Source organism: Sorex fumeus, unplaced genomic scaffold (genome assembly GCF_029834395.1).
Source record: "Sorex fumeus unplaced genomic scaffold, SorFum_2.1 ptg000110l, whole genome shotgun sequence".
In the NCBI taxonomy this organism is placed as follows: Eukaryota; Metazoa; Chordata; class Mammalia; order Eulipotyphla; family Soricidae; genus Sorex; species Sorex fumeus.
Window position 1 is genome coordinate 2,283,713 of NW_026606167.1, and position 21,391 is coordinate 2,305,103.

The window sequence follows — 21,391 nt, forward strand, 5'->3', positions numbered from 1 at the left end:
GCTACAGTCGCAGGAGAGTTCAGGACCCTACCCCCAATCTGTCTATTTACTCCTTCCTGCCCCTCTGCCCCGCCCCCCAAGCCTGTAGCTGCAGGCTGGGGTGTGTCCAGAGGAACACAGGCCCTATAGCAAGTCTGTCTGTAGGCGCAGAAGGCCACTCTGCAAACCCGACAGCCTGCAGCAGGCCTGGCCTCTGGGCAGCTGTGCGGCTTCAGCTGGCAGCATCCCTGGAATTTCCCGTGTGTATGTTGTGTTGTGCGGCTGTGGTTCCCAGGGAGGCTGGGCTGGGGCTCCTGGTGGCCAGCTTCCTGGGATGATCGTCCCAGGGAGTCATCGTGGGGACGTTCAGTGCCGGACGTGGAAGGCAGGCAGGCGGGGGTCCAGGCTGGCTGCGGGGCGCTGGGCTCCAGCCAGGCTTCGCTGCAGGAGAGGAAGCTGGGGAGGGCGAGGAGGAGGGGCGTGCGGGCAGAGCAGCCCCCCTTCCTTTCCTTGCAGGAAGCACGTCCTGTCAGTGTCTGCCTGCCATTTGCTGCAGCTGGCTACGCCCTCCAGCTCACCAAAAACAGCCTCGAAAACAACCATTTCCTCTCCTCTCCGAAGAGGAGAGCGGGGAGCTGGTGCACACGCTTCCAGGGGCCGGCCAGGCGCTGTTCTCTGCACACGTCTGCAGCTCTGTGCCGAGCTGCCTGCTGTGGCCCCACGGGGAGACGCGTCACTCAGACCCCAGAGGGGAGAAGTGAACCTGCACGCCCGGGGCCTCAGGTGCCAGGAAGACGGCGCCGCTGGGCTCCTGTGGCCCCACTTCCTTTCGGGATGGGCCTGGCCATGGCTGTGGCCGTGCTGGCCCCACTCCAGGTGCCACAGGGCGGGGAGCGGGGCCCGTGAGGGGCGCCTGCTTGCACCCAAGCCCCCGAGCCCCCGAGGATGAGCGCCGATGTCCTCTAGCCCGTTGGGTGGCAGCGGCCGCGCAGCACTGGGACGTGCGCAGCCATCGGTGATGACGGTCCAGAAAGTGGTGGCGACGGCCGTGCTCGTGGCCCTCGTCTCCCTCGTCCTCAACAACGTGGCGGCCTTCACACCCGACTGGGTGTACCAGACGCTGGAGGATGGACGCAGGCGCAGCGTGGGGCTGTGGCGCGCCTGCTGGCTGGCCGACAGGGGCCGTGGGGCCCCCCCGACTGCCGGCGCCCGACCCCCTGGGCAGGACACTCGGGACTGTGAGGCCGTGGGCTGGGGCTCCGAGTCAGCTGGCTTCCAGGAGTCGCGTGGCACCGTCAAACGTGAGTCTTGGCTGGGGTGGGGCATGGCCTGTGTCTCCTTAGGCACACATGTGGAATGTGAAGTCCCAACACTGCCGCGGGGGCGGGCGAGGGCAGAGGAGAGGTTTGGTGATAGCAACCCTGACCCGGGTGCTGTGTCTACACTTGTGGTGGCCAACTGGATTTGGAAAGGGGGGTCTGGCCATGTGGGAGGGAGGGTCATGGCTGTGGGCCACTGTGCCATCTGAGGGCCCGAGGCCTAAGTTGCCAGATGGCCCCATACTGCCAAGGTGCCCCAGCCCCTGGGTCTGTCTGAATGACGTGGTGGGCTGCCTAGTGGAGAGCTGCTTCCAGGGAGCCGCCAAATCTCCCCACGGTGCCAGAGTCTCAGCCCCACTCAGTGCCCAGTGCCACCCTTCATCTCTGCCCACGACAGTCCCTTGCTGAGGCCTGGCTGCTCTGGGCCGGGGGACACTAAGCTCCAGGACACACTTTGCTGGGGATACTCCTGTGCTCTTCCCCCTCAGCTCCCTGAGCAGGCAGGACATCGCACTCCACTGCAACAGTGCTCCTCAGAGCACCAAACCTCTGCTTATAACTGGGTAGATATCACGAAAACTTCCTGCAAGTATGAGAGGGTTGTGAGGACATGAGCGAATGGGTGGCCACTGTGCTGTGCTCAGCATCACGTGAGGATGGGACCCAAGGGACGGCACCCACAGAACAGTATCCACAGGACAACTTCCATAGGATGACACTCACAGAACGTGCCACAGAACAGCAATCAAGGGACAGTGCCATGAACAACACTCACAGGACAGCACCAATGAAATGACAATCATGGGACAGTGCCACAAAACGGCACCCACAGAACAGCGATCACGGAACAGCACACAGGACAACATCCATGGGACAGCACCCATGGAACAACAGCCATAGAACAGCACCGACAAACATACATGGGACAGCACCCACAGCATGACATCCACGGTGCCACGGAACAGCATCCACGGGATAGCAACAATGGAATGAGACCAATGGGATGGCGCCATGCAATGAGACAGTGCCATGAAATAGCATCCATGGGATATCCATAGAACAGCATCACGCAATGAGGCAGTGCCATGAAGTAGCGTCCTCGGGATAATGTCCACAGGACAGTCCCCATGGAATGGCGTCCTTTGGGATGTGGTTATATCATCTGAGGAAAAAAGAGCATACGCCAACCCTGGCTGCTACTGCTGAATGGGCACTTGGACTGGCACCTTCAGGCCGGCCCAGCCTGTGGGCTCTCTGTTGCATGCCAACTCTCCACCTAGAAGCACTGGAGAGCAGCAACATGGCTCTTGCCACCACCCTACTCTGGGCCTGAGAAGCACTTCCAAAGATCTGGGTCACTACTGGGATATGACTCAGCGTGGTTTAACCTTACACCATTAGCCCTGCAACTGATCCATAGCACCCACGAAAGAAAGCCTGAGGACGGGGGGCAGGATGCTGGGCCCAAAGCACTTCCTGCCTTGTGAGGAGGTGGGAAATTTAGGGACTGACCCTGGGACGTCACGAGAGTTGGGCTTGGGCATATGTTCCCAGTCCCATTTGTATGCTCCACCTCCCCAGCTTCCAGGAACAGGCATTGGTGGTCACGTGGTACCCACTGGGGCTCCTGTCCTGTGTCTCATGGAAAAGGCAGGAGACATTCAACCGTTTGCCTCACACAGGTGGCAGAGCCAAAGATGTAGTGCAGAGACCGCATAGGTCATGCTCGGTGGCCAGGGGGAGGGTGCATCTGAGGCATGTCTGGGGTGCCACAGCCCAGAGCTGGTGCTCAGTACCTGGGAGAGGCCAGGCCATAGCTCTGCCAGCTGCCATATCAAGGATGTGCGTCCTGGTGCTCCCACCGGCCCCCCTCTCCAACTCTGAGCTGCAGCTTGTGGAAGGTACAAGACCAGTAGCCTTCCAAGTTGCTGGGCATTTGGGTGCCTTGTGGAGACCACCTGAACCAGCAACCCCGGCTACAGCAAGGGTGCCAATGACTCTGGACTGGAATGAGCCCGAGGTCCCCATGTGCCTACCAACATCCTGCAGCCAGTCTAGTGGCTCTTGCAGCTCCCCCGAACATCCTCTGCGGCAGCTGGGGCCAAGCACCACTCTGCTCCCCACGGGTAGCCCCTGCTCTTTGGGGCCCAGGTTGCAGGTGTGTGTAAGGTCTCTGCAGACAGCAAGTCGAGCACGTGGCTTTGGCTGTGCGACCTGCTAGGACTCAGGAAATGAGGATGACTGCCAGCGTCCCAGAGGCCCTCCTGCTGCGGGCAGTTGTGTGCCTGTGGACCGCACACACCCGGGAACTGCCTAGGCTGGCATGCGGGAAGGCCTAGGATCTGGATGGTGAGACCCCTCAGTCTTGGGGTGCAAGGGGGCAACACAACCCTGCCCACTGCTGGACATGCCCCCTACTCAGGGTCCAGGCCGGAGGTCTCTACCTCATTCTGCCAGTGGTGCTGCTGGAGTCTAAAGGAACTCAGCGCAGAGCCTGAAGAACAGCAGTGAGGAAGGCGGTCGCCTTGCACCTGGCAGCCCAGGGTCGATCTCCGGCATCCCTTATGCCCCCCTGAGCCTCACTGAGTGTGGCCCCAAACAAAATGAAAAAGCACCCCAGAGCAGAAAGATCCCTGCATGGTTTCTAGAAGAACCCGTAAAAGCCAGTGCCACCCCCCCCCCCCCCCCCGTGAAGCAGCTAGAAACCTGAGGGAGCTCAGACGGGGCGCAGGACCCTTCATGGTAGGTGTGATCTGGTGGTGTTGCTAAGGGCACGGGGGAGCACAGGAGCTGGGGTTGCACAAGGGCCAGTGCGAGGTGTCCAGTGCTGACCACCACTGCCCTCTTCTCCCTTGGCCCACAGTGCAGTTCGACATGATGCGCGCCTGCAACCTGGTGGCTACGGCGGCGCTAGCCGCAGGCCAGCTCACCTTCGTCCTGGGGCTTACCGGCCTGTCCCTGATGTCACCTGAGTCCCAGTGCTGGGAGGAGGCCATGGCTGCAGCCTTCCAGCTGGCGAGTAAGTAGCCTGTGCTGAATCTGTGTCCGCCACCTCTCCAGGGCAACCTGTATGCTGGTCACCAGGGAGCAGCAGGCTGGGGTATGCAACATGTCCTAGTCTGCAGAGGAAGGGGCTGGAGGGCTTGGGGAAGCTCCTGGACAGTGGCAGAGGCCCACAGGGCTGGGCAGAGACCCAACAACATGGGGACAGAGGCTGTGACAGCACCCCTGTGCTGATACATGGTCCTGGCCTGTCCCTTTGGGTGGTGGACAGAAGCCCCAGGCTGGAAGCACATGCCTGTCTACCGTTCTGCATTGCGGGGTTATCCCCCCACCCCACTTTGGGATTCTAAGGTGGTCACGCCCTCCAGTGTCGAGCAAGGACATGGGGCTGGTTGGTTTCTGGGCACTGCACCTGGGTTTTAGGTCTCCATCTGGAATGAGCTTGGGCGACCTTCCCAGGTGCAGCGAAGACCAACTGTCCTGCTAGCCTCTCCCTGAGGGCCACAGAGCACCCATGCCCCCTGTGCACACTGCTAGGGGTCAGGCTCCCAGAACGCTGGTGGCCACACCCCATGTCCGACCCATGGCCCCCACAGGGCTGTGTTGCCCAGAAAGGAAATGCATCTCGGCCCTGTTTAGACGTGCTCCATTGACAAACAGTCCCGAAGTGGCGCTGCGCGTTCTCCGGGCCCTGCTAATTTTAGACAGGCCTTTCCTGTGCCCCGGGCGCTCGGCAGCCGCAGAGACAGGAGGGCGCCAGGAAATCCTGCCCCAGCCAGAGGAAGGGCCCGAGTCACCTGTGATGCAAGTGCGGGCGGGGACAAGGTGCTGGGGTGGGAGGAAGGGGACAGGCTGGGAATCTGCCCCTGCACCTGTGCCTCCAGCCCAAGACCCCAGAGCAGCTCCATGCCCCTTCGTCCCACCTCAGTTGCTGTCCATCTCAACCTGGGTCGCATTTTTCCCCTTCTGGGGGTCCCTACACCCCCTTGCCTGGGGAAGAGCCTTACTTGTCTTGGGATCAGAATCCTTTGAGGGCTTGGCTTAGGGGCCCCGTGGTGGGGGACTGCTGGGTGGCCGCTCCTCTGGACTGCCACAGGCTGGCTCCTTGGCTGTCCCGTGCTTCCCCAGCTGCCCTCCTGAGCCCCCAGTCCATCATCGCACTGCCTGTGGATGCTGTAGTGTTATGCCGGGCAGCTCTTGGGGTGCAAGGTGGGGCTGCCAGGGGAGCTGTGCTTGGGTCGACCCGCTGCCCTTAGCATCTGTGCTTCGAAGCACTGGGGGGAGGCTTACTGAGGAGCACCTGCCCTGGGTGGGCACCTGTGGGTTCCTGAACTCTCATCATCACCTGCTGTGGTTCGACATTTCCAGAGGCCCCACGTGAGGCTCTGGGGCCATCACTGATGGCCAGCCAGTGCGTCTGGTGCACGCTGACATTTCTAGGGGATGATGGGCACTCCCCTGGGGCCAGAGGACTGGGCCCGAAAGCCACCAGCTGGAGGCTTTTCCTGGTCTCCTAGAGCCCTCAAGAACCCTTCAGCTGCTTGCAGGCGTAAACTCCTCTCAAGCCTTTGCAGTATCTTAGTCGCTGCCAGGGCCCCATTCTTACTCCCTTGCCCTGCCACCCCAGCCTGGCTGTGCTGTGTATCTCTCCTGTCCTCCTGACACCTGCTCGCCTGGGCAGCCCAGCGAGCACCTCTCAGGGAGCAGCGGAAATCCTAACTCTCAGCCGAGGTCTCCCCTGACTTGAGCTTGCGCCTCCAGACTGCCGTGTGCAGCCAGGGTCCCCACACCCTCTGAAGAGACCTTCCTCCCCTAGTTGCCACATGGGCCTGGCCCGGTCGCTGTCGCTGGCACTGTCCGCTGGACAGCTGCTGCAGAGGAGGCTTGTCCTAGACACCACAGCCAGCCCAAGAAGCCGCAGGAAGGAAGAGGGATGGGCTGGACGGGGCGGCAGATGGAGCTGTGACTCAGACCAGGCACCAGCTCTCAGGAAAGGGCTATTTGCCATGCACATAGGGAACTGAGCGGCATGGGGACTGTCAATGTCCAGAAAAGTATGCTCGGGACCCTAAGAAGCCCTGGGTCAATGGCAAGGACCACGGGCTGGGCCAGAGCAGGAGTCCAGAGCTTAGAGGCTCGGGGGGCAACCAGCAGGCACTGAGCCAGGACCTACGGGAGTCCCTGTAGCACAGGCTCGAGCAGATGGTGCCCTGGGCCCCAGGAGCCCTACAGGTTCACCTCGTCTGCCTCCTCCATCTGGGGAAGCAAGGCCTCGCTCAGCGTGGCTTCTTGGTGGCTCGAGAACAAGGCCAGCCCCATGGGTAGGCACGAGTGGCAAAGCCTTTCTGCAAACCACTTACTGTCCCCCCCCGAGGCTGGTGGCCCAGCATGGGCTGGGAATGTCTGCACAACTGCACTCGAGGGAGGTGGCGTGCCCTGTACAAGGCTGTCTTACTCTGCCAGGTGGGGCGAGGCCACGGCCAGCTGCACAGCGGGTTAATGGCAGGTCTGGCCCTTTTAGCTTGGCATGGCCCCGGATGCCCGTTCCTCGCTGGGTCCACTCTCCAGGGTTGTGGTGTCCCCTGGGGCAGCCTCTCAGGGAAGGGTCTGGAAGGCAGGCTGGTGCAGGCTACTGCATGGCCAAGTGGCGCCCAGTGCAAACTGGCCGTGGCCTTGGCCCATCCTTTCCACGCCTGCAGGGTTCTGGCTGCCCCCTGCTTCACTCTCTGGGCCGCTCTGAAGGCCTGATGTAAGTGTGTGGGGATGCACAGTGGGGACTCTGGGAGTGAGAGCCCTCTGAGAGCCCTCACTGGAGCAGCCCGGCTGCCGGACAGAGATCCTGTTTTGTTCTGGCCACAGCAGCGTGCTTGGGGGTACCACGAGGTGCTGGGGATGGAAGCAGGCTTTCCCCACGCGGCTGGGAGCAACCTGGGTTCCATCCCCGGCACACCATATGGTCTCCCGAGCCCACTAGGAGTGATTCCTGAGTGCAGAGCCCAGAGTTAACCCCTAAGCAATCCAAACCAGAAGATGTGATCATCCTAGCAGAAAGGATGTGCTGGAAGCCTTCCAGGAGAGCGCGACAGCCCTGGGAGCGGCTCACGTGTCCCTCCTTCACGCTAAGGACTGGCACTGGGTCATGCTCCAGAAGGTGTCTGTTTCTAGGAGTGTGAAGCCCAGCCACAGGGCCCACTGCGGACAGGGAGTTGACTGGACTCTAGGACACAGGGAAGAGCAGGCCTGGGGCTCCCGAGGGGAGAGGGAAGACCACAGATGACAAAGTCCTGTGTGAGCACAGTCTGGAGTCCTGAGGCAAGGCAGAGGAGGCAGGCCCAAGAGCTCCCTCACACCACCTGGGGTCAGAGTCTCTGTCCTGCTGAGTTCCTGGACTAGACCACCCAGGCCCAAGACGGTAGAAATTGGGGGAGCACACAGGTCCCCTTGGGGGCCAGACAGTATAGCAGGGAGAGCACTTGCCTTGCAGGTTGGACCCTCGGCATCCCATAGCGTCCCGAGTCCTGCCAGGAGTGATCCCTGAGTACTGTCAGTTACGGCCCCTGAGACAAAACAGCAAGATGGGTCCTTCTGCTCCTGCACCCCGCTTCTGGACCCCCACTTGCTTCAGCAGGGGACTGAGCATCCTGGGGTGGGACACATGGACCAGGTTCTCAGGGGGCATGTGTATCCATCCTGGCCAGGGGTTCCGGCAGGACTGGTGAGGGCCGAGGTGCTCTCCCACTGCCATCATGCATGCCACAGACCCATTTATCTGGAGTCTGTATGCCTTGGCCGAGGGAGTGACCGGAGAGGCAGGGACCACTGGGAGGGAGCAGGGCGGAGGTGGCAGCGAGGCTGGTGCTGGCCTGCTCCTGAGCACTCTTCTCTCACAGGCTTTGTCCTGGTCATTGGGCTGGTGACCTTCTACAGAATCGGCCCCTACACCAACCTATCTTGGTCTTGCTACCTGGACATCGGGGCCTGCCTGCTGGCCACCCTGGCTGCGGCCATGCTCATCTGGAACATTCTCCACCGGAGGGAGGACTGCATGGCTCCCCGCGTGATTGTCATCAGCCGTTCGCTGACTGCTCGCTTCCGCCGGGGGCTGGACAACGACTATGTGGAGTCGCCATGCTGAGGACTCTGCCCGTGAACTCCGGGAGGACGGAACAATCTAGAAACCAAGTGCTGTTCCCTCTTTGCACATCCCACAACACGCAGGGGTGCTGACCGTGCTCTGGGGGATTGTAGTCCCCCAACGCCATGGACCACAGCAGCAGAACGGCCCGCAGCCCATGGCCTCCCTATGGTGACAGACACGTGGATGCCTCCTGGACTCAGCACTGACCATCAGATGGTCATGGCTTTCCGATGGGCTTTGTATGGCCCGTCTGCTCCTATTCTCTAAGTTAAAATAAAACGCAGCCCCTGCTACCGCCTAGCCCTTGAGCTCTCCCCTCCCCCTCTCCTGCCTTGGGATAAAGACCCTGTCTGTTATTGCCGGGGGCCGGCGAGCACTGCTGGTCAGGGGCAAAGGGCTCGCCTGGGAAACCTGTGTGTGTCTGTTGGGCCACAGAAGTCCCTCGAGAGCTGCCAGAGGCAGAAGCGTTCTCACTGGCAGGCCGAGTCCCAGGAAGCAGCTCCCCACTGCCCTGCCAGCTCCCAAAAGTGACCCTGAAGCTAGCTGAGAACCAGGTCACCTACTGCCTAGCCCTGATATATGGGTGCTGCTGACTCCCAGCTTGGAGAAGCCCCCCAAAATCCAGGCAAGGGTGGTGAGTGAGAGCAAAACAGAGACGCCTGGGCAGCTACATACCCCAATAGCACATGGTCACTTGGTGGAGACTAGCAGATTGGAACCCAAAATGCCCCATCACCTGTCTCCTCCAGCCCTTTTCCACGTGAAGGGCTTTGCATTTGTGCTAAGTGATACGAAAGAACTGTTTGTATGTGTGTGTGTGTGTGTCTGTGTGTGTGAGAAGTTACACAGCCCACCCTGATGGTACCACATGGTCCTCCAAGCACAGAGCCAGGAAGAAACCTGAACACCTCCTGGTATGTCCCTATGCCCCAGTCCCCACTCCATACTCCCCTCAAAAATGGGCTCTCTGACACAATCTAGACAGAAAATAGTCCTGGCAGATCATATGGGGACCATATGGGATCCTGGGGATCAAATCTGGTTGGGCTGAGTGCAAGGGAAGCTCCCTCCTTGCTGGGATATTTCTCTGGCCCCTGGTCATAGATAATATTTTTTGTTTTTGGACCACACCCAGATCAGTGGCCCACATGTGGTGCTGAGGTGAGCCTGCAAGTGCCTCCCAGCTGTACTATCTCTTTAGCCTCTGGAATTAAATTTCTTTGAGAGAAATGTCAGGGTGTTTTGGTGATTGTTTTTGGGTTGCACCCGGCAATGCTTAGGGTGACTCCTGGCTCTGAACTCAGGAATCACCCCTAGTGGATGCCAGGGATAGAATGCAGGTTGGCCATAAGCAAGGAACATGCTCTACCTGCTAGACCATCAGTCAGTCAGTCAGACCCTAGGAAATTCCAGTTGTTTTTTTTTTTTTTTGCTTTTTGGGTCACACCCAGTGTTGCACAGGGTTTACTCCTGGTTCATGCACTCAAGAATTACTCCTGGCGGTGCTCAGGAATGCTGGGAATCGAACCATATGGGATGCTGGGAATCGAACCCGGGTTGACCGCATGTAAGGCAAACACCCTACCCTCTGTGCTATTGCTTTAGTCCCCAGGAAATTCCAGTTCTAAACCAGTAACTTAATTTTTCTCATTCTAGTGATTTTTTGGGGCTCTTGGGGGCTAGTATTCGGGCCTCACATGATGCCAGGTTTGGGCTCTTCCTTGGAGCTACCCCCAGCCCCAAGAACTCCAAACCTCAGTTCTCAAACTTCCTTGTGAGGCCGATAACTGCATTTTGTTAAACTGACTGACACACCTCCTTTGTTGCTTGGCAGCGTCTTTCCCAGGACAGGGATGACAAACATTTACCACTGTACTACAAGCCCAGGAGACGCTCAACAGTGTTTTCAACTCCTTTTGGCCCATGGCCTCCTTCCAGTGGTGCCCCCAGCTCTATCTACTAGCTGGCCACCCCCAGTTTTGTACTGCAGATGCCCATTTATGTGACTTTCCCTGTGGCCCCTTGGAATCTCTTGAGCACCCAATGTCCTCTCCAAGTTGAGAAACACTGGAGGGACAGTGTGGTCGGCAGCAGGGATGTTCCAAGTACAGCCCCATAAAGGCACTGCGTGGCCCGTCAGCCCCTCACCTTTTGATGAGCTTGATGGACCTGAAGGCCTCATCCATATCCCCCACAGTGACGAAGAAACTGAAGTTGAGCATGGCGTCCTGAGTGGGCTTGTCGCAGTCCTCCAGCCCCGTGAAGTCCCGGAGGGGCCTTCTGCCCACCATCTGGGGCGCACGGTGTGGCACTGAGAGCTCTTGGTCCTCATGGCGGTCAGCTTCTCCGGGCTGGGCAACAAGGGCGGGGGTGTGGTCAGGCCCCAGTGCCACCTGTCAGCCCCCAGTTGCAGGCCTGGGTGCAGACATGTACAGGCACGTGCAGACTTGTGTGCAGGCCCAGGTGCGGGGCCCGTGTGAGGGCTGGGGTTCAGGTGTGTGCAGGCCCATGTGTGCAGGCTTGTATTGTAGTCCTGCGCAGATACTGTGCTAGAACATGCAGGACCAAGCAAAAGGCACGGGGGTGGGATGAGGTGGGGATGTGGGAGAATCTGGCCTGATATCTGGTTAAGGAACATTCCAGAATGTGCCTGCATGCAAATGTGCCTGAGCCAGAGGCGGGGCAGGTTCCAATCACCCTCCTGTGGACTGATGCATGTGTAGTCAGGGTGCTGCATGGGGGCACACGGAGTGTCACACCAGAGCATGACTGTGGGCCTCAGCCCAGCCCTGGGTGGGAAGTAATGGTGGGGTTGCTGTCATGTGGGTGACACTGCAACACTGGGGTCAGGGTGTAGAACCCAATACACCGTGAGTGTTGAGTTAAAAACGGGGGGACGAAGGGCAGAGACAAAGTGGGGTGCTTGTACCTGGGCTACCTCAGACAAATCCCCCCAAAACAGGTAGAGAGAGCACGAGAAGAGAGGTGGGGAAGACGGGGCAGGGAGGGCACAAGGGATGGGGCTGGGGAGGGCAGCTCCAGCCTGGGAAGACCTTGGGGCCCGCTGCGTGACGCCCCACTCTCTCCTGAAGCTCCCATAGTGGAAGCCGGCCCGGGTGATGCAGAAAGAGCAGCTGGGCACAGATGGGACAGGAAAGCTGAGGGCGTGGTGCCCATAGGGGAAATGCAGGAAGTCTGGGACTTGGCCTCGGGACAGCTGTCCGCACCTCCCAACTGTCCCTATGCCAGTGGCCTCACGTCGGCTGGACTGTGGGTGAGTGTGGCGTGGGGACAAGAGGGCCAAGCCCACGCCCATCCCGAAGAGAGTGAGAACACAACGGTCGCACCTGCTTGGTGAAGTAATAATGAGGCACTTGGACGCCGAGAAGGCTCTGGAAGGCGGGAGGCCGGGGGAAGCTGTCCTGAAGCAGCAGGCCGTGCTCTTCAGAAACGAAGAAGGATAGGATCAGCACATCCGCCTGCAGGAGAGAGCGCGGCTTCAGTGTCAGGTGCAGGGCTGCACTCGCACCCTCAGCACGGCTGTCCTGACCAACAGCCTGGAGCACTCATGTTTGAGCCGCTGGGTAGGCAGGCACGGGTCCCCCTTGTGCAGAGATGGGGACACTGCCGCGTCCCTCCCTGCAGAAACTGGGGTGCTGCACCACTTCCTCCTCGTGTGCTGAGTCCCACCACTCGCAGACCCTGCTGCCTTGGGCAGTACCAGCCTCTCAATGGGAGAAAACCTCAGGTCCCTCGAGATGGAGGGGTGGGGATGGTCACTTTCCCGGGGAATGTGGGGTGCCCTGCAGGATACCAGGTGTGAGACGTGGCATTCAGGGTCGGCTGGGTAACGGGGGCAGCGCTTGAGGCCTGGGGAGTCAGCAGGTGGCACTGCCGTTTTCTGGGTCAGGCAGGGGTGCCACAATAGGGAAACTAGTGAGGGGCCTGGGTGGACAGTGACCACAGTGAGAGTGGGGCAACATGGCATGTGCCCCACATGAGGGGCTGGTAGGCCCCAGCAGCCTGGCCTGTGCTCAGGTACCATGGGGCCGGGGGCGCCCTCCGGCTGCGGCAGGGTTCCAGGCAGCTCCCGCACCGCCTCGCACACGAACAGCCGTGGCTCGCTCTGGTCCCAGAAGTGGTTTAGCGGCAGCAGGTTTAGTAGCCTCTCGTCCCCGAAGGTCTGCGTCCTGGACAAGAGGAAAGCCTGACCATCAAGAAGCTTTCCGAAGGCTCTCTCTCTCCTTCCAGGGAGGCTGAGTTATGGCTCAGAAGAAGGAGTGGGACGACCAGAGCGAGATGAGCATCCCACACCGGTGGCCCCCTGGGTGTCACCGTGCTGGGGTACCCCCGCCCGAGCCTGTTGGAACATAGCCGGCCAGGCACCAAAGCCCAGCGGCACTGCAGTGACGGTAGTGGAGACGCCACAGACCCAAGCCATGCCCAGGGTCCAAGCATCAGTCCTTCCGGGGATGCGGGACAGCAGAGTAGTGCCCCACGGTCCAGGCCCTCCACACTGTGCTCTTACTTCTTAGCCTCCTGCCCCTGGAAGGACAGCGCCTCCCTCTGGTCCACCTGTCCTGTTTTGAAGTCCACAATCGTCACTGCATCCGTATCAATGTCATAGAAGCAGATTCTGGAGTCGGGGCTGTTGTCAGCCTGGGGAAGGGAGAGCAGGAGCAGGGTGGGTGCTGTGAGCTGCTCCTGCGGGTCTCATGCACCAGCCACCCTCACTGCTTTCTGCTGGGTCACACACCCGGTGCATCCCCCATGGGAGAAGGTTCGAGGAGGCCACCTCCCACGCGAGCAGATGTGAAATCGCCCATCAACGCAAAGCTGGGCAAGGGGAAATGCCTGTGAGTCTGGAGTGCGGAGCTGGCGCAGAGCAGCACCCCAGCCCTGCCCATGCGGGGAGTGGGAGTTCGGCACTGTGTAGCCGCCCCAGGGAGCCCCAGTGTTGTGGGCAGAGGAGCCTGTGGCCTGCACGCACTCTTGCCATATAAGGCAGCACAGCGTGAGCCAAGGAGGCTGCGGGTCATGGTGTGTCTTGGTGCCACTGTGCCGTGTGGGGGCCTGGACCGAGGGTGCACCCACCTTGCGCAGAAGCATGCTGATCTTGCTGCCGTCGGCACTGCAACGGAGAGATGCCAGGCCGCCCGCGCGGGGGACCAACTCGGCCAGGCTCTTGCAGTCACAGTGTGCTTTGGCCTCTCTGCAGGGACAAGGGGCCAGTGTGGGCGGGCCTGTCTCTCCCTGTGACGTGGCCGTATGGAAGGAGGCGAAGTGCTTTGGCAAGCGGTCCACGTGGCACACTCAGAGCACGGTGGGTCCTTCCCAGGGAGTCTGAGGGGAGCAGGGGGCAAGGGGGCCACAGCACAGGGGCCCCCAGCACTGCCTTTGTGGGGACGAGCATGGGACGTCGGGAGTGCGCAGCCGGGATTGGCGGCTGCTCTGCCTGCACTCCCTGGGAGTTGTGAGTCTGGGACACAGTTCATGGTAACTGGCAGGAGCCCTGGGCCTGGGTCCCCCCACGGACCCTCACACTTTCTCCAGCTAAGTGGCATATCTCTGCCAAGACTACAAACTCTCGCTGTGTCCACCTGCCTGCAAGCCACATGGTCTCTTTTTAATCTTTAGGCCACACCCGGTGGTGCTCAGGGCTCACTCCTAGCTCTACGCTGAGGGACACTCCTGGTGGGGCTCAGGGACTGTATGTGGTGTAAGGAAGAGAACCTGGGTCATGTGCATGCATGAGACAGTGCCTGATCAGCTGTACTATGACTCCTGGCTTCACATGCCTTAAGTTTTTAATAGTAGTACTTCAATTTGAAGCAAAGTTGTACCTTCTGGAAAGATCGAAACTTTTAAAGTATGCTAAGTCGGTCCCCACAACCAGGAAATCGCCGCAGACATCCAGGCAGCATGGATTGCCCTCAGTCTGGGAGAAGAGCAGGAGCTGTTTCACCGTCCCCTGAGGAGAGAGAGAGGGAACTCTGGTGAGGGGAAGAGCAGGGGGGGAACAGAAAGTGGGGGACAGCGAGTGAGGGAGCGAACGAGCACGCACAGGGCCTCAGGTGAAGGAAGAGCAGAGAGAGCGGGCCTCAACTGAGGGGGAGAGCAGAGAGAACGAGAGAGAGAGAGAGAGAGAGAGAGAGAGAGAGAGAGAGAGTGAGTCAGGGGAGCTTCCAGCCAGGCTCACTGCTCAGGGCCATAGCAGCTTTCCCCTACGGTGGGCAGGAATGGCCAGTAAGCAGAGCGGAAGGAGAACCTGGCAGTGGTAGAAGACCCCTCCAGGCCCACCTGAATGCCCTGACGTGGCCAGATGGGGAAGGGTGAGGAACTGGCTGCTGGCGAGATGCTCAGCCTGAGAAAGCCCTGCATGCTCACACAGGCCAGGCTGCCTGTCTGCAGGAGGCCAGTGGGTAAGGCAAAGGAAGCTGTGGGCAGGGTCTGGGAACAGGAGGGACGCGTCCAGGCCTCGCGGGCAGCGCGGGAAGTGGGGGCGAGGGGGACTGGTGGGGAACTTCGCTCACGGGAAGCTGTTGGATGTGGAGAGTATGAGTTGATCTGAGTGGTTTCCCGGCATTGAGGCTTATTTCCTTATTATTTCCTTATTTTGGTTTTGGGGCCACACCCAGCAGTGTTCAGGGGCCTCCAGGCTGTCACCAGATCACTGGGGCCTCTCTCCGGTCCCAATGGTCATACTTTAAATAGCACAGGGGCTGGAGCAATGGTACCACGGGAAGGGAGGACACTTGCCTTGCACATGACAGGTCTGGTTTGATCCCTGGCACCAGATATGGTCCCCTGAACACTGCCAGGAATGACCTTGAGTGGAGAGCTAGCAATAAGCCCTGAGTGCCGCTGGGTGTGGCCGAAACCAAAGCCAAACATCACTTTAACCTTAATATTTGGGAACTACAACCACAGGACCACGAAGCAGAGCTGACAATTCATCTTCACTATAGACTGACTCTACCTCCCTGTCCCAGCAGGCGTCTGCTCTGTCCTCCTTCCTAGCTGTCCCTGCACCCTCCACCCCCATAGCCCTGCAGTCACCTAACATAGCTGCTCTTCACTCCTTCCCCAAACCCGCTCAGCCCCCTGGAACTTCCCCACATCCCATGCCCAGAGTCAGGAAGGTAGGATCTCATAGCGGCCACCCCTCAGTCTGGGACCTCTCTGGCCTTGTCCAGGTTAGCCTAAGGGCCGCGGCTCCCTGTCCACACACAGACACACAGACATACAGACTGACACACACACACACACACACACACACACATGCACACACTCTGTGCAGATGTGAATGAACTAAGGATCTCAAAGAGACCCTTCTGTGTCAATGTGGCCTGAATGCCAAGGACACTATCCTCATGTGATGACACAAAGGGGTCACTACCATTAGATGACCACAGAGGACAAAGTCGTGGTCACAAACATGAGAAACTGGAAGCAGCAAGCAGGCACACCTCACAGAGCTGACCTGCTGACAACTGGTTTTGGGATTTTGAGTCTCTGGACGTGTGACATGGAGCCACTCAGCTGCTAGGAATTCGCTATGACAGCCGGGGGACCAGTGGACTCTGCCAGCCTCCAGGTTTCAGTACATGTGTGTGGGACATGGGCAAAGCCGCGGACCTCGCAGTGGGAGGGGAGAGAGACATGCACCCTGGCTGACCTCAAGTCCCTCCAGGGACTCAGGTCCCGTTCTACCCCCTTAGTTACAGATGGAGCCCCTGTGGCATCAGTCTGTGCAGCAGCAGCCAAGGTGAGGGGCCATCACTGAGGCCTGCAGAAACGCTGCTTTCCTGGTCGTCAGTCTCACAGCCTCCGAGAGCAATTACCTGCCAAGTTCGAACTTGAACTCGGTTTGGCTCCACGGTGTAAACACTTTCTTCGTGCATGGCCAGCACTGGAGACTCGCATGGGAAAGTGCCTGAAACGGACGGTGTGTCAGTAGGCGTTGGAGCTTGGCAGCAGCACAGGGGGACTTGCCTCAAGTGAGGGGACCTGACTGCAGACGAGCCAAGTGAGGGTCTGCTGACACTGCAGCAATACCTGTCAGGCTGGTGGGGACCCCACGGTGAGCACTGCCCCTCCCCTTGGGGGGCTGGTGCTTCTGGCCCAAGGCTCAGAGCAAAAGCATCAATTGTGCATCTGCCTGTCTCATGGGAAGCGGAGGAGCTCATCCAAGATGGACTCAGAGATTCTCTTCTAAAAGCCGGCACCCGCTGTCCTGTCTGGCCCCCGGGGGCCTACGCCGGAGAGAGGTGTGGGAGCAGCGGCAGCCGGCCAGAGTGGGAAGCGTCAGAACGTGTGCAAACAAGGTGTCAGAAGAGCAGAAAGACGGGGTGAAATCAAGCGAGGAAGCCAGGCAAGGACCAGCTAAAACGGGCTGAGGGGTCCAAAGAGAAAAGCGGCTCCCCTGGGCACAGGGCAATGACAGTCCTCTGTGAGGTGAGACATGGCACGTAGGACACGGAACAACCTGCGGCCAGTTCCTGGGGTCAGCGGGGGTGTCCCCAAAGATACAGGTCCTAAGGCCTGGTGCCCGTCAGACAATCACCACCAGGCAGAAGCCAAGGCCCTGAGGTGGGGCTGGAGCCAGCTTGCGGGAGGCCTGAATTCAGTGGCGAGACTCCAAGTGGAGGCAGGCTGCAGACGCAGGAGACGGGAGAGCCGAGGTCAGGAGCTGAGGGGTCAGTCCCTGCTGACAGCAGACTCTCCTTGAGAGCCTCTACGTGCACATGGCCTGGCCCACGCCACTGTGCTCCCTGCACCGAAAGCTGAGTCCCTAGGACACATCCCACCTGACCTGCACCTTGCATTTGGGCCTCACGTTCCAGCAGTCTGCATGGTGAAGGGACACTCTCATGGCCAAATGCCAAGATCTGGACCAAGGGGGCCATGGGTCTGCGGCTGCCAGGCTTGACATGTACAGGTTCAGTCTCACCCATGCCCTGGCATCACGGGCAAGCATCTACCAGGGACAGCCCCCTTTCCCCCATTGTTTTTTTTTTTCTGGGCTACACCTGTTGGTGTTCAGGACTTACTCCTGGCTCTGAGCTCAGGGATCACTCCTGGTATATTCAGGGGACGAGGCGAGTTTGAACCCATGTCAGCTGTTTGCAAGATGAGCGCCCTCCCTGCCTTCCTTCTAGCACCAGATGTTCATTTCTAAGCCTGAGTGGTCATCCCATGTTCCCCATGCTGCGGCAGCCAGCACCCCATTAATGGCACAGAACAAATAAAGCAAGGTTCCAAGACTCCATGAGGAGTGAAAGGCTCCCACCTGCATTCCGTAAAGAGGTCCCAGAAGGCTCAAAGATCACCACCTGCTTTCTGTTCCAGACGGCCACAGCATCCTAAGAGAACAAGGAAATGAGAATGCAGCAGGTCTGCCATCAGCCCTTCCTACCACGACCAGCTCCCGCCCACAGGGAGGACCCTGAGCAAGTCCCCAGATCCCGCGAAATCACCTTGGTGGCGAACACGCCGCTGACATGCATGTCGGTGCGCAGGCTGTGTGTCACCCCTGAGGACAGGAAGGACACGCTGAGCAAGCTCGGGGACACCTGCACCACGGCCACCTGCTGGTGGAAGTGCGAGGACATGGCCTGTTCGCTGAGGATGACCACGGAGAGAATGTTGTTGACCGCTAGCAGGTTCTTCCGGGAGCCCCACTGTACTCACCGGGGAGAAAAAGGAACTAGTGTAAACTGGGGAAGGAGAGCCGGGCGCCTTGGCAAACCCAGGCCCCAGCGAATTCCAGTGCGCTTTCCCTGTCATAGTGCAGACGGTGCATGTGAAAACACCCAGAAAACCACGAGTCCAGGTCGTGACTCAGTGGGCAACTCTCGTCTGCTTTCCCTGGTCTGAGTGCGGCAAAGGAATGAAGCTGTGTGACGGGGCATGAACTACACATGCTGTTATAGTGTCATCTGCCATTGGTGACAGGAAGTGCCGTTTTCATAACTGCCGAATTTTATGCATGGTTTACATCCCTTGTTTGGGTCACACCCAGAAATGTTCAGAAGTTACTTCTGGCGGTGCTTGTGGGACTGAACCTGGTCAGTGTCGTGCAAGGGAAACGACCCTCCCCCTGTACAATCGCTCTGGTCCTCTGATTCGACACCTAATTTGGGGGGGGGGGGCACACCTATTTGTACTAAGGTGGTTCTTGAGGGGATCACATGATGCTGCGGAGAGAAATGAGGCTGGCTGCGTGTAAAGCAAGTGTCTTAACCCTGTACTAACTCTCCAGCCCAGGACAATTCATCATTTTTGAACTTTCAAATCTACACAGGTCTATTTCTGAGGGGAGATTTCTGGGTGACACCCGACAGTGCTTGGGACTGTTCCTGGAGATGGTGTAGGACTATGCGGTCTCAGGGAGTGACCTGCGGCTGGCCATATACAAGGCAAGCGCTGGTGGTGGCAAGCTACTATACCTGTCTGGTCTAGTACCAATTTCCAGTTTCATTTTTTGGGTCTCTATCCATTCTCCAGGCAGCAGTGTTTTGTTTTTGGGGACCACACCTGGTGGTGCTCAGGGGACCACATATGGTGCCAGGGATTAAACCTAGGTTCTTACCTGTTGTACTATTTCCCTGGCTCTATGCTACTTCTAGTCAGTTATTCTGAGCTGGCTGCACCAACTGGAAACTCTCTTCACCTTTCACTCCCGTGGACAGGCACCCGCCCTGTCGGGGCAGCAGTTTTACCCAAGACGGCACAAGCAGCAGCAGTCAGTGGCCCAGTTGCTAAAACTGCAGCGATAAAGCTGTTTACTGTCCAAGTTTTCCTTCCTTGCTTTGTCGGAGACAAAGGAAGTTTCACCTTTGTGATTCACACAGGGCATATCTGAGAGGCAGCTTGCAGAATGGCAGGGAACATAACTGCGGAGCAGGGAAACCTCCATTTACCAGTGGAAACCAGGTTCCCGAAGACAGGCTAGTGAAGGGGCATAACCCTGGACACAGAGGCCGCTATGCCTGTCCTGACTTCTCCCTCATGTGGCCAAGAGGCTTCTGGCCCCTGAAGAAAAAGACAGGCTCCCTGGCCTTGAGGCTGAGTATTTCCTTGGGCTGGAGAGACCTTATGGGTTAAGGCACTTGCACACTGCCAGCCGGGTGAATGTGGTGGAGGGAACCAGCTCTGTGCAGTCCCTGTGCTCCGTAGGAAGCTGGGCCACCGCCACGAGGTTTACCTTCATCTGGGTGATGTTCCCCTCCAGCTCAGTGGGCGTGTGAAGGGCCCACTTATCTCTGTTCTCTACCCCCTGGGTGCTCGGCATGCCTGACACCTTGCTCCACAGGGCCACCCGTCCTTTATCAGTGCCTGCTGCGAGGAGACCTGCAGAAAGGTGAAAGCAGTGGCAGTTCCTGACAGGCTGGCCCACCAGCCCTGGGAGCAGCCCCCTCTCCCTGGCAGTGCTGCGTGAGGGTCTACGTGCAAGGGGGACGGGGGCGGAAGGGGGGCTGGCGTTTTCCCCTCAGGATCCAGGCTCTCTGGCTCCCCTGCTCCTCACCCAGGGACAGGCACGTCCTGGCCTGGTCATGACGCCTGAGCTCCCTGAGGGGACCAGGCAGCCGAGGAATGGGCGAGGTTGTGCCCGCTTGCTCACCTTTGGCTTTGCAGTAAGAAACACAGTTTATATTCTCTCCATTCTCAAAGCCAAACTTCTCCTCGAGACTCAGCACATAGTTCTCTCCTCGTTCCAAATCCCAGAATCTACAACAGAAGGAGAAAGCTCACTGCGGCGTCTGTGGCAGGTCCTAGTTCAGTAGCTGTGGGTCGAGTGGCGGAACAAGCTTTCTATCAGGAGCAAGAGGCACTGTGGCCTCTTAATATAAACAGAACAAATGTTTCAATGCATGCGGCACAGGGCAGAGGATGGCACGAGGTCCCATGGCGCCCCAGTGCAGAGGACTGCTGGGCGGGGCGTGGGTGCTCGCCCCGAGATGGAGGTGAGGAACCACTGTTCCGGGGAGAAGGAACCACAGGGAAATGTAGGGGCCCCCTAATTCTTTCATTTTTCTACTTGTTTTGGTGGTCTCCCAAGTTGCATCATGGCCCGAGGCCATTAGGTAACCCTTGGCCCAGCTGTGTGGGCCCAAGGCCACTAGCCCCACCTTGGCCATACACAGGGTCAAAGGATACAAGGGATTGAAGTGGGGGCTCGCGCTTGACTGCCTACACCCAGAAGCTCTGGTTCTGATTCTCTCTGTTCTTCAGTTGTGGGTCTCAGGGCTGCGTCCCACCCACAAGAATCCTCCTCGTTGACACACTCTTGGTCTGGCGACCACACAGGCTTTCCCGACTGGCTCTAACCTGAGCACAGACTCCCCGATGGCAGTCACCAGCAGACTGTCCTCTATCAAAGCGATGTCCGCCTGGCACCCCGTCTTCCCGCTCAGCTTCACCTGGAGAACAGTGACCAGAAAGCTGGAGGCGGCCTGCTGTGGGCCTGTGTCCTTGTGCCTGAAGTCTGCTCTGCAGCGACCAGGTGGGTTCTCCTGGGGCCATGGGGCAGGGTGAGTCCCACACACTGGGAGGTGCCCCCAGGACTGTGGACACACTGGTACTGATGGTCAGCAGCCTCCCTGACCCAGGGCCCTCAGCCAGAGTGCGTTGCCAATGGCTGCTTTTCTGCCTGTGACTGAGAACTCATGCAAGCAAACCCACCCGGACACAAATGTCTGTTGGGTCTGCAGAATGCGACCCCAAAGGGAAGGCACTGAATAGGCCTCTCCCCAACAGGGGGCCTAGCTCTCAGCCACTACCAAAGATGCCTGTCTTGGCACATTTCATGGCACACTCAGGGCCCGTGTCCAGGGGCAGAACAGTCTTCCTGGTTTGCTGGAAGCCAGGCAGGAACATGAGCAGACACTGCAGGCCTGTCACCACAGGGCGCCCTAGTGGTGCTCACACAGGTGTAGCCAGAGCTCGC

At 59.1% G+C, this 21,391-nt stretch overlaps 2 protein-coding genes across 2 annotated transcripts in view; one reads left to right on the forward strand and one right to left on the reverse strand.

Moving 5' to 3' along the window:
- Nucleotides 1–21,391, reverse strand: part of IFT140 (intraflagellar transport 140) — a 34,500-nt gene that overhangs the window by 5,874 nt on the left and 7,235 nt on the right. Inside the window, exons 8-19 of the mRNA XM_056135217.1 lie at nt 20,773–20,864; nt 20,066–20,172; nt 19,649–19,794; nt 17,919–18,122; nt 17,732–17,804; nt 16,284–16,375; nt 14,283–14,410; nt 13,534–13,651; nt 12,968–13,098; nt 12,482–12,629; nt 11,787–11,918; nt 10,588–10,790 (exon numbers count right to left, since the gene is read on the reverse strand). Of these exons, the coding sequence (XP_055991192.1) occupies nt 10,588–10,790; nt 11,787–11,918; nt 12,482–12,629; nt 12,968–13,098; nt 13,534–13,651; nt 14,283–14,410; nt 16,284–16,375; nt 17,732–17,804; nt 17,919–18,122; nt 19,649–19,794; nt 20,066–20,172; nt 20,773–20,864 (1,574 nt within the window). The remainder of the gene's footprint in view (nt 1–10,587; nt 10,791–11,786; nt 11,919–12,481; nt 12,630–12,967; nt 13,099–13,533; nt 13,652–14,282; nt 14,411–16,283; nt 16,376–17,731; nt 17,805–17,918; nt 18,123–19,648; nt 19,795–20,065; nt 20,173–20,772; nt 20,865–21,391) is intronic.
- Nucleotides 602–8,722, forward strand: TMEM204 (transmembrane protein 204). Its single transcript, XM_056135270.1, has 3 exons — nt 602–1,280; nt 4,162–4,317; nt 8,192–8,722. Exons 1-3 carry the CDS (start codon nt 935–937, stop codon nt 8,434–8,436), a joined length of 747 nt encoding a protein of 248 aa, XP_055991245.1. The 5' UTR covers nt 602–934; the 3' UTR covers nt 8,437–8,722.